The 12,237-nt window shown below is 37.6% G+C and overlaps 1 protein-coding gene across 1 annotated transcript in view; it reads right to left on the reverse strand.

Moving 5' to 3' along the window:
- Window positions 1–12,237, reverse strand: part of PHEX (phosphate regulating endopeptidase X-linked) — a 100,592-nt gene that overhangs the window by 6,486 nt on the left and 81,869 nt on the right. Inside the window, exons 16-21 of the mRNA XM_051794868.1 lie at window positions 10,418–10,472; window positions 7,220–7,287; window positions 5,311–5,441; window positions 2,285–2,350; window positions 2,083–2,187; window positions 236–312 (exon numbers count right to left, since the gene is read on the reverse strand). Coding sequence (XP_051650828.1) covers window positions 236–312; window positions 2,083–2,187; window positions 2,285–2,350; window positions 5,311–5,441; window positions 7,220–7,287; window positions 10,418–10,472 — 502 coding nt within the window. The remainder of the gene's footprint in view (window positions 1–235; window positions 313–2,082; window positions 2,188–2,284; window positions 2,351–5,310; window positions 5,442–7,219; window positions 7,288–10,417; window positions 10,473–12,237) is intronic.

A 12,237-nucleotide genomic window follows, 5' to 3' on the forward strand; every position in this document is an offset into this window, starting at 1 on the left:
TGCATTCTGGTTCAAATGCTTTTGAAGGTAGATGCAAGCTCCTCAATTTTACAGAAGAGCATTTGTAACAGTGAAAGATAAGCTAATAAAACCAGTTCAATTTCAATCTAAACCAACAGCACAGTCCAATTTTGTGCTTGCTCTTACCCCCCTCTTAAAATGCTAAATTTCAGCACTTCTGTTCTGCAGTGATTGATTCTGTATGTATACTGAGGAAATACATTATTTGCACTACCTGAACTGTGGAGGGCTGTGAGCTCCAGTATATATTTGCTCCCTCGCAGATTCTGGTCTAAAGGAGTTGCATCTTACCTAATAAAATATAAAAAAAAGAAACAGGTACATTATCTGAGATGACTTTGTAAGTAAAGCAGAATGTAATGTCAGTGTTCTTAAGATGCCTATTACTGACAGAATGCATTAAAGGGAAAGACACCATAAATTCCTGCTTTGTCTCACCTTTGCTAACCTGCGGTTTTCTGTTGGTATATTCTCTTGTTTTTCAAATCCTCTAATGGATCCACCCACTGTTTTTCTCTACCCACTCTATCCCATCATCTAATCACAGCCACTTTACTAATTCTTTTTTTGAAGTTCTCTATAATGGTAGCTTGCTTTTCAGCTTATGCTGCAGCATCTCACACCTTAATAATTACCAAGCATTCTTCTTGGTCTCAAAGCTATGTCATTTTTATAAAAGGTACATAAAATGATGCTTATCATCTCTAGACTTGAAGATATATTACCTGACATATTTATTCCATGCTGAAATGTCAGTTTCTTTTGAAATTACATATTTTCCACATTTCCATCAGTGTTCCCTAATTCACTAATTCTGATAAGATACTTAACCCAATTGTAACTAACTACAAAACAGGGTAGACAGAATATTTGCACAGCTGAATAATCCCTCTTATGTTGTATCCATTGCATGAAAAAATCTCATTTAAGCTGCCCCTGCCTTACCCAACTCCCTGCATTGAATGTTCCTATTGACAAAATCCTTTAAGCCAGATAGCCCATAGGATTTCAGTGGACTTCAGTGCAATTTTGTCTGGCTGGACAGCCCTGACAGTTTGAATAAGTCTATTCAGTTTCTGGAGCTCTGTGGAAATAGGCTGAGCTCAAGGGTACCTTGAATACCCTGCTCTCACTGCGCATGTGCCTCCCCTATGAGGGTCCACCAGACACGTAATTGCTGCAGTGGTCCTGTAATAATCCTATAGCTTCGAAAATTTCTTGGAGAAAAATCCACACAGTATGAAACTTAATTCAGCATAAACTACCAAAGTGGAATCCTTTCTCTGCTCAGTGTTGTCAAACTGAAATTGCCACAGGCCCATAGGCTGCTACACTGACTCTCAGCAGAGAAATGATTTTCATCCAGGACTGGTTGCATTGGGTGCTGTTTCTTCAGTTTGGGATGATTTCATTCCTTCAACTGGTGCGCAAAGTTTTATAGTCTAACTTTTACTTCTCATATAGGGAGTTTGTCCCAACTTGTTTAACCAAATAAATAATTTCTGATCCTGTCCTGCTCTACATTTTTTCTAAAAAATTCACACTCCTTATCAAAGTTTTGTTACAACATATTTAGTGTATAGATGGGAAAAAATAAACTAAGACTCTCTTCACTGCTGCTTAGTTTCATTGAACAACATTAACAGTAACAAATAGTGGTGGTACATTTTCAACAGGAATCTGTGGTGGAAACAGTTAGAAACTGCTGTGTATTGCAAGCACCAGAAATCTGGGAAGTTGAAAACTGGGAAAACTGAAGGAGGCTAAGGACTCAATACTCACAAGAAGACCCTTAGTGGAGGGAAGTAGCAAGAATAAAGAAAGTTGCTGTAACAACACTGTACAAACACAAAAATAATTTCAGCAGTTCTGGTACAATGGATAGATGAGGACAAAGAGAAAAAGAGAAAAGAAATAATAGTCCTGTGAAAAGTCTCTGCTTATATTCTGAAAAGTCTGGGTTTGGATCATGTGGATTGTTGAAACAAAGCAGGCTCATCTCTGCACTGCACATTGTGCAGGTTAATAAATGGGGACTTGTAAAACATTTGTGCTACTCACGTGGGCATAACTCAGAAAGAAAAGCTGGTTGTGTGTGAACTCAAGGCCTGGCAGTAAAGGCTCTTCTTCTCCTCCCCTCTTTTCTGTAATCCATTTCCTGTATGCCTGATAAGAAAGAGATACTAAGTGCCTTTCAGCAACATGAAGATAACCACAGCTTTTTTTCGTACTACTATGCTTCAGATATTTTTCGACTGCTTACCCTGAAAGCTTCTCTCAAACCTCCATTATCTGCAATGTTTTCTGCCAAAGTCCTCTTCCCTTTCACCTGACAGAACGAAAGAACATCAGTCATTTGACCCGTTTCTGAACTTCCTTCTTGATCAACTTCAAGAATGGGAAAAAGTAAAACAAGGAGAGAATGACCTCAGCCAATTTCAACAATCATAACTTTGGTTAAGAAAATGGGGTTTCAATGGGAAAACTGTCAGTAAAAAATTTTCTGTGATAAGTTATCCTGGCTCTGGTCCTAGATCTATGTAGCACAAAATATAGTAGATAAAATGCACTCAAGAATCCAGCCCCTGATCTTTGATCTGAGCATCAGTAATTTTCCCCCCGAGGACTGTTTTTATCTGGTTACATGTGAGATCCAGTAGTCTCTTTTTAAACTTTTATCTAAAAGGTTATATTTATTTCTCTACATAACTCTTCATATAATACTGGGATACTAAAATAACTTTTAAGTCATAACATAAGCATAATTAAAAATAACTGTCGGAGGCAGAATTAATATTGATAGTATATTCAGTGCTCTAAAAATATCTGCGAAGAAGATTCCTTTTGCTTCTCTCTGGTATTGATTCCAAGAGCAAGAGTAATAGCAACAAGGATATATTTCAAGAAGCAGCACTACATAAACTTTGTGAGAAATCCAGCCTCCTGGCACTATCAAGTGCAATACCACTGTGAACAAATCCTAATTTCTGCTAGATCAGCTTACCTCTGCTCACCCAACCTACTAAGGTCTTAGTGTTAGCAACTGTAATTGTAATTAAGCAGTTTTGCTCTCTATTATGCCTTGAATAAGCAAGATAATTGAGCAGAGTTTTGAGCAGAGCTATGAAGGTCAATGATGGCCTGCAGTTGTAGGCTTTCCCATGCCACAGGGATCAGTATAGTGGGCTCACCTTAGTTCCAGGATGCTAAAAGGGGGGCAAACAGAGCAGAAAAGGTAAAAAGATCCAGGACACAGCTACGTACCTGTGCCCCACCGCTCAGTGCAGATGAGCACCCAGATTGGCCTCAAAACAAGTGGCTTGATGCCTTGGGTACAATGTTACACCCAAGAGTGCAACAAGGGAGAAAGGGGAGCATTAGAGGAAAGGCCAACCCTTTCCTGTCAGCTCTCCCCTCCCCTCAGGAGGCTGGAGATGGAGGTGAAAGAGAAGCTTTTAGGAGAAAAGCTGCTGGGACACCAGGGAACTTTCAAACACACCAGCTGCCTTCTTTTTTGGCCTTTCCTTGCAGTGGGTTTGTGAAGGAGACTGATTTGGAGTGTAAGATGAGAGTAACCTCACAGTGGCACTTGGGCCACAGGTCATTTTAATAAGTGGAAGAAGTCTTTCTGCTGACCTCAGGCATCTCTGGATCAAGTATTTGAGACTAGTCTGTGCAGTTTGTGACAGGGCTCAGGGACCACGATAAGCCCTTTATTTGATGAGATGACTTTGTGTGATTATTGCACTCTGAAGCTATTTCTATATCCACTTTTTCTTTCATTACACTTCTCTTCTGCAGACATTTTTATTGTAAATCAGAAGAGAAGGAAGAAGAGTAAATAGGTTTCTTGATCCATGAAAAATATTCATACAGAGGTAAAAGACCTGCAGACTATTTATGTAAGTGAAAGGCAAAAATAAAAAAAAGATCTTTGCTTGCATAGCTCTAAAGCTATAAAATATGGCAGAAAATATGAAGATTTTTCTATCATCTAAAAAGTGCTTTTGGTTATCCTGTGGAAATGGGATGACAAGGTTGTGGGTAACAGGATCTCTCTAGTAAGCCCATTCATGGACTTCAAAGGCAGTAGCTACACTGGAGAAGAAATTCAGACCTACCTCACCTCAAGAGACAGTGCAGGAGAAGAAGGGGATGGCTAAGCCAGTGGCAGAGGCATGGAAAGGGCTCAGCCACATCCCTGGGGAAGGTTTTAATGACCTTCTTTAAGTGGCACTTTTGTATTGACAGTTTTTTGTCCTACATATATTCAGGAATGAGCCTGAGAATTTTTATTTGTAAATTAGTTTATAGCAAATACTTCAAGTCTGACTTGCTGGACTTCAGACTGGACCACAACATGGCTTCATTGTCTCTGAGACTAACAGAAGAAGCCTGGGAAAAGTGTTAAAATTATTGCTGAGCATTCCATGCGACCTCTCTATTCTTGAAAGGTAAAGATGAAACAGTATTTCTAAAATGTAAATAGAGGTGATAGAATTGAGTGGGGATTTCAGTATGTATTTTTTCCTGAAACTTAAGATTAAAATCATGTCCCAGCCAACATTACTGGAATTTCAGCTATTCATTTCTGAAAGTCTGGTATTTATCCTATTTATCTTCATTTTGGACATATATATATATAATGTGTACATTTTCAGGGAAGCCCATAGCTCTGATAAAGAATCAAACAGAAACCATTCGCTTGTACTTTCTTTCTCAATCCTTTTCTATGAGCTACTGCTATCATACTCCTTTGATTAGACATACAAATGGGGTCTGTGTGCATGCATGGAAGAAATTGCCAGAGTTCAATCTGAAATAAAGTAGGGTTTATGCATCCATTTTATAACCACAATAAATAACAGGCAGAAGTGTTAAAGAAATCTATAAAACATGCTATTATATTCTTTCTAAAAAGAGTGACTGCTCAGTTTTCATTACGGACCTCATTTTCAGAAGACATTTAACATGCTCACAATAATTAGACCAGCCCTGCTGAGTGGCTTCATCCTCTTCCTCTGAATCCAAAACAATGTGATGGGGAGAAGTGGTTTAACCCTGTCACCTGGATGTGGATAGTGGTATTTGACTGGACTAATCAAACCTGACAGACAATTTTTAACACAATTATTCACTTCAAAAAATCATTTGTTGTGAGAAATGAAGTTGAGAGCCTAATATCCCAATACACTGGGATTTATAAAAAGAGAACTTAAAAAAAAAAAAAGGCACAGCAACCAAAACTCCTAATGTACGCCTGTTTTCAGTCAATGATGGTTTACATACATATAAGCCAGCTCGCTTCCAGTAGTAATTGTTGTATTGATCAATCATGCACTTTGTTTTCTCTTTAAATTTTTCTTCAGAGTTAGTTGTCCACCAAGGGTCTAAGTTTCCATTTTTGTCATATTTCCGACCTCAAAAAGGAAAGAAAGAAAACAAATGTTTTTGCAGGAGAAAACTTTTCCAGTTTAGAAATCTATCACCTGCACAGAAATGAGAGGTGAATGTCTTCATGCAAATGTGTGTACAAAATGGATAGGATCAGTGAGCAAAATCTTGACCCCACTCAAGTAGAGCAGTGAAAAGCTGGCATTCTATTTATTGTCATCATTTCCATTTGCAGAAAAAGATAGCAATGACTAATGAGTTCTATAGTACATTTTATAATTACATAGTGTAAGAGGCATTTGAGCTTTCTCCTAAGTCTAATTGTGAGTATTTTTCATCCTCAGCCCATATGTCCTTGATTCTGTAAATGTGATAACTAATTTATTATTAATTAATTTTACACTTGATCAGAAAAACAACCCATTTCATGGAAACTTCTAAAGTTTCCATTTTTTATTTTGGAGCAAAACCAGGACATTTGAACCCTATTCATGGAAACAAGGAGAATACATACATCCCGTTCCCCAGGCTGATGGTTATAGTACTGGCTCATGGAAGTTGCAGTGTCAGATCCCTGCTCCCATCATTTGCAGAAGAGTATCTAATCTCCATCATGACTTCAGTCAGTCAGACACAAGACATGTTTGGACTTCTTTGAAAGCAGGTTTAGCTGCCCATGTGGATGAAGAGAGGTAAGGAGCAACGATAGACATGATACCAAGTACTGAAGATGCTTTCTTTCACCTTTTTATTTCTTTTCTTTTTCCCTATGTGCTCTCTTGTTCAAGATGACAAATTCCCTAGAGATGTATTTATTTCTATATTTGGAAAGTAAGCACCTGGCAAAAAGTTGGGGTCTGCTCAGGGAATCAAATCTTAGGTTCCTTTCTGATTGGCAGGAGACAAGATGGAGATTAGATACTTACCTACTCAGGAGGTGGGAGTTTATGAAGAAAAATGTCTTCATTCTGGAGAGTTTGCTGACACAAAATGTTGTAGACCAGTGCCAACAGGATACCAGGATACAAGGTTTTATTTTTGTTTTTGGGGGGAGTTGTTTGTTTGTATTTGGGGAGTTGTTTTTGTTTATTTGTTTGTTTTCTTTAGTTAAAGGTGTTCAATGTAGTACAACATAAGCCAACTCAAAATTTCTCGCCAGAGGAGGTTCATGTTTCTCTCCCTCTGTGCCACCCCTCCCCACCCTCTTTCTCTCAGGAGCCTAATTTTTAAAAGCACTTTACTGAGATAGCCAAAGCTAGATAGTGGTAATGCCCCACTCCATCCAGTTTGTCAGGACAATTGGATTGACATTTTCAGACCATTCTTCTTTTTTCCCCCCTCTCTCTCCTCTTTTTTTTTTCTTTAATTTTAATATTTTGCAACACCTTTTTTGTACCACTCTTGTTCCAGTATTGTATTTTAAAAGTTTCATATTGTCTTCTGAAAAATGTCAAAATTGAAATGAAAAGTTTTCTTGGAAGTAATTTTTATGAATCGGAAGTTATCCTTTTGCCCTTCCCACTTCCCCCCATCAGGACTTTCTGAATCTGTTGCTGATTTAGTTTCCATTCAAGACAAACAGAAAGAATCAAAATTTTTGCATTTCTTACCAAACAAAATCCAGTTCAGACAAGCAAGATTCTATGTAGATAAATCTAATAAATATAACTTTATAATTTTTTCACACAACTCAGCACTGTTAAAAAATCCCCAAATAATAAAAAAACTAAAGCACCTAGAAGTCAGCTTTCTAATCTGTCAGTTCTGTAAAAAATAAGTTATCAACATACAGTTAAACACTCACCATTGCTATCAAATCCATGGGTAAACTCGTGGCCAACAATTACTCCTATGGCACCATAACTTAATGACCTGTAACATAAAGAAAACGTTTTCTCAGAAAGTGTCCACACTCATGAACATCAAAGGACAAAAGACCTCAGAAAAGATCATTATTTATTTAAAAGGTGTATGAAAGGAAAATCGCACCTGCACAATTTTTACTTAAAGTTGCTGAAAGTCTTACATTAAACCCTTTCTTGTTTAAAAGCAACATTTAATCTAAAACTCTGAAAGCATTGTGATGTTCCACTCTTCTAACCAAATTCCTTATTAGCATCACATGAGCTCCAAAATATCTCCTTCAGCTGACTGCATTGTGCATATTCTAATTGAGAACAAGATAAAGTTATAGGTGTAACTATTCTGTCAGCACAACCATGAAAAAGAAGAGATCAAAAGTGGCAGTGGGTTTCCATCCTGTTGGCTCCAATCATTCTTCCCTGGCATGCAACAAAAACTATACTTTGTAGAGCACTAAACAGATCTCCACTCAGTTTTAAAAATAAAGGTCATACAATTTCCTTGCACCTGTCCTGGAACAGGGCACAATACATAGTCAGATTTAATGTACTGGAGAAACAGAATAGAAAGAAATATTTTCTATTCCTGATTGGCAATTAATTATATTTTCCTTGTTATATCCAAATAAAAATGCATCTGAGAGAAATAGGGATGAAAGGAGGAAAAGTTCAGGCTTTTTAACACCAAATGCAGTGGATATCATGTGTGTAGGTGATGTACTAAAAGCAACTTTCATTTGTTAAGTTGGTTTTTATGATTTTAATTATTTCAGTTATTGACATGCTATACTTCAAAGTGGCTTATAGTATTTCTAATGCATTGTATTGAAATAGGAGAAAGGTAGAGGGTTTTGAAATAACGTGTTATTACTGGACCTAATGATCCATAGTACACTAGTTGCTCATCTCAGACATGCCCAAAAAGTATTATATCATTTAATTCCCTCTGCTCCCATGACAATCCTTCACTTTGTTTTTTTCTTTCATGAAAGGTACTTTCAAGCATGTGATAAAATCTTCCTACTGTTTTTTCCCCCAAGTGCTATTACAAACCTTCTCTAAAAAATGCTGGTTAAAAGTATGTGTTTCAGCAATGGAAATATCATCCTTTTGTGCAACAAATTTGTTATTTTGTGTAGCACACAGTGATAATTACCCATAATAAATGCACTATGTTAGACTTGTTTTCCACATCTGAAGTGAAGTGGTTATACGGGATCTTTTGCAGCTGGAGAAGTATAAATATAATGGCACAAAACCCATAATGAGATCAAGAACCAAGCCCTATTACTAAATACATCTTGTTTTTCCTCTAAAGTTCTCGGTCACCATGAGTGGCAGGGACAAAGAACAGGCTGGTTTTCTGGCACTCCTACATCTTTCCATTCCTCCAAAAGATGGGGTGAAGTTTGGGGTGAATTTTGGCCTTTGCTTCTGGGAACCCCCTTCAGCATTTTGTCCATCTCAACAACACTTTTTGCCAGCAATTTTCCCAGCACTGCTCATGCTTTTTGCTTCTGGGCACAGCTGGATAGAGATGGAGGGAATTAGGTGCAGCCCAGCAGACACTGTATTAAAGGGGAACTTTCTGGGACTGAGGAGGCTCGGAGAACTGTAAGGAAGCTACCAGGTCAGGTAGTTTGAACTCTCTATTTCAATGTATCTGGCAGTGAAGGCTCATAACTATGAATGATGGCATTTGAATGATATGTTATTTCATGTACTGAGATGTAAAAGTGATAACTAAGCTTCCCTTTATGCAAATAGATCTAACTGGTTTTTGGTGGTTATGCTGGAACTGGACACTAAAATTCCACTAAATGTTAAATATTTTCTAAGTCAGTTTTCTAGCAAGTGTTGATGACTTTTTGATCATTTTTCTGTTCCACTGCCATGTACTCTTTCCTCTAAACAGACAGAAAACATCCAGAATATTTCAAGGACAAAAGCAATCTGTTGTCTTATATAAACCAGCTACATTTGTTTACTAAATTTCATTTTGATATGTACTCAAGCAAAACCAATTTAAGCTAAGGTAACCTTTAAAGATGAGAAATGAGCAAAGTATAATACTTCGAAAGAACCACAATTTTATCACTATGGCAGAAGGTCAGAGTACAGAGAAATCTCTTCAGAAAGTAAAGCTGGAAATAGGCCTGCAATAACCATAACAGAAAAAGGGCTCACCTTAACAAGAAAGGACTTTCTTCTATCCCCAATTACCACTTAGAAAGTCAGCTGGCTCATAAGAATTCTCTTTGAATGCAAATTATTTTGTTCCTAAATTGAACGTGTCTTTCTACATATATTGCTAAATTTTCTGTTTACAAGGACACAATCCAGATTGCAAGACGGCAAACCCAAACTCTTCAAAAAGTTTGATTTTTTTAACAAGGGTTTATTAAGGATATGTTTCACCAGTAACTGCCTTTATATAACTCCAAAATAACTTTCAGAAACTGCCAATAGAAACTTTTCATGGTCTTATCCTGCCCTAAAATAGAAAGTTATTGAACTGCACAAAAGCAGTGATTTTTCAAAATTAAATGTGTGTGACCTATAATTACTCTTCCTCAGCTACAGTAGCACATGGGCCAGCTCAGGCAATCACTTATGCACATGGAGATATTCTTATGCACCTCAACAGGCACAAATGAAGGCTCAGTGTCAATTTTAGATATTAGCAGAAAGTGAACAATAAACTGATAATAACTGGCTTCTCAGGGTATTCACGTCTGTTCAGGAAGTGTTAGTTACCTGATTTACAGTTCTTTTTAATACCTGCCATGTGCACACTGCTGCATCTTCATGCTGCAGCATTGAAACACTTCCACTTGGGTGCACTTAATTAGCAATTCCTGTGAGAAATCAGTCATCAGTTTAAGACAACTGACTGCAACACATATGGCTCCCAAGGGTAAGAAAAGTTATCACACAAAGTAGCACTTCTCAAAGTCAGTTCTTTCAATGGTAAAAGCAGGACACAGCAGCTGAGAACATACAACCCAAGTACCAAGCTAGCCCTACAGCAAGAGTAGCCTTCTTCTCCATGCCCTCTTCTTTGTCCATGTGTATCTGCAATACTTTTCCCTGTTATTCCTCATTCTCACGTGTATGAGGGTCCCTGGTGCAGAACTTACCTAGGATACTCTGTTCCCCAAAAGAAAGGTTTTTGTAGTTCTCCTGCTGGGAACCCTGCAACAGCAAGAAAAAAAAAATAGATGTATAGTGAGGTCAATTCAGTACAGCTGAATAACTGTCACAGTGCCCAACAAATGACCTCATTTGTTCAGTTTCAGAAGGTGAATCTTTGAGAGGCAGCAGAGATCCTCCTTCCTCCAGGACCACAATGGCAGTAAGATTCTGCACTGAAAGAACTTTATTTTAATTCATAGTTGCATACATTGTCTGTGTGAGTAAGTCATGTGTTCCTGTGAAAAAAACACCTAGTGTTTCTTGTGAAGAATACTCAGATGTGGTAACAGATCAACAAACAATATATAGATAAAATGCAACAAGAATTCAAATAGTGTTAGCTTAGTGAGGCTTCAGTGCAGCAAAAACATGAAAGTGATAAAATGCAAGCCTAATTTTATTTAGTCTATGAAAATCAAAGGTAAATTAACATAATTAGGTACTTTGGTAAAGGAGAGCTGTAGATTATTAAGGCTATAGGGTCAGTCTAGCTACAGGAATTACTTGGCTACTTCTGGTAGACTAATTATATAGGAATAAAAATTGTTCCTCAAATTCGAAGTCGCATGTCTATTTTTAATTCCAGGGTAATATTTCATTGCCAGGGTACTGAAGACAGTGGAGCTGCACATAGTAAAAGTTTAACACCTCAAAGAACTGCTAAATAAAGCAGTCAAAGTTTTTATAACATGGTGAACAGTGCTACCCTTCTAGTCACAAATGTGGAATTTACTGTCTTGGGTTACAAACTCTCATCTGTTAAGCACAGGCATACACCTACTTTGAAGGTTACCCCACACGGATATCACCTTGTTGAGGAAGAACAGATTTCCTCAGGTGATTCATTTATTTTCCCAAGACCTGCTTGTTCAGCCTACGGGTCTCTCTTCAGTAAGTCACCTGAACACTCAGGTCAAAACAAAAACCATATTCATTCCATTCTTACCCTATTCAATCTTTTTTTGATAGGTAGCTCATGGATTTCTTTATATCTGTGATAAAGTGTCAGGCACGATCTTTGTCTTTTCCTTACAAAGTCTTTAAAAACATACTTTCAAATAAAAAAAAAAAATTAAAAACAAACAAACAAATAGAACAGTATGCTGAGTGTAATTCATGTCAAATGATGTGGCGAGTGACATGTACTCCAGGCCTGCCCATCTGCTTTTTTCTGTTGCTCCTCTGTGGCTTCCATGATTACCTATTTGCAATCAGCTTACAAAAAGCGTGTGTTTCAGACTTATTTTCTGAATGTTATTTGGGTCTTTTACTTCTCCAGATGCTACTTTGTTGTTTCAAGCATATTATCATTTGCTTTTCTATCACCTTTAAACACAAGTTACCAACGTCAAGTACGAAGTTTTCCTGGTCTGACTCTCCTTGCCTCCCAGTGCACAGAGAAGAGTATTTACTCTGCATGTTTTTAAACATCTCACAGCAATGGTACATCCATTCGACCTGATGAAAATTGCTTGTTAGTGCACTAAGTTAAGAGCTGGTGTTAAGAGCTGGAAAGCTAACCTGAACTGGTTCCTTCCAAACGTTGAACCTCAGAAAAGGTTTTGGAATTATTAGGTTCTGCTAACTCTGAATGATTCAAATGGTCATTTCCCCACAACAGCAGATGAGAGGAATCATGGCCAAAATGAACAAATGAGCCCACACTGAAAATGGTATGAACCAAGGCAGCACGATCACTCCACAAATCACGTTTAATGATCACACAATCCTGTGTGCCTGTCACCACACCAAGAGGCTATCAAGA

Source organism: Manacus candei, unplaced genomic scaffold, assembly GCF_025592945.1.
Source record: "Manacus candei isolate 608988 ecotype Guabito, Panama unplaced genomic scaffold, ASM2559294v1 h1tg000041l, whole genome shotgun sequence".
Classification (NCBI taxonomy): Eukaryota; Metazoa; Chordata; class Aves; order Passeriformes; family Pipridae; genus Manacus; species Manacus candei.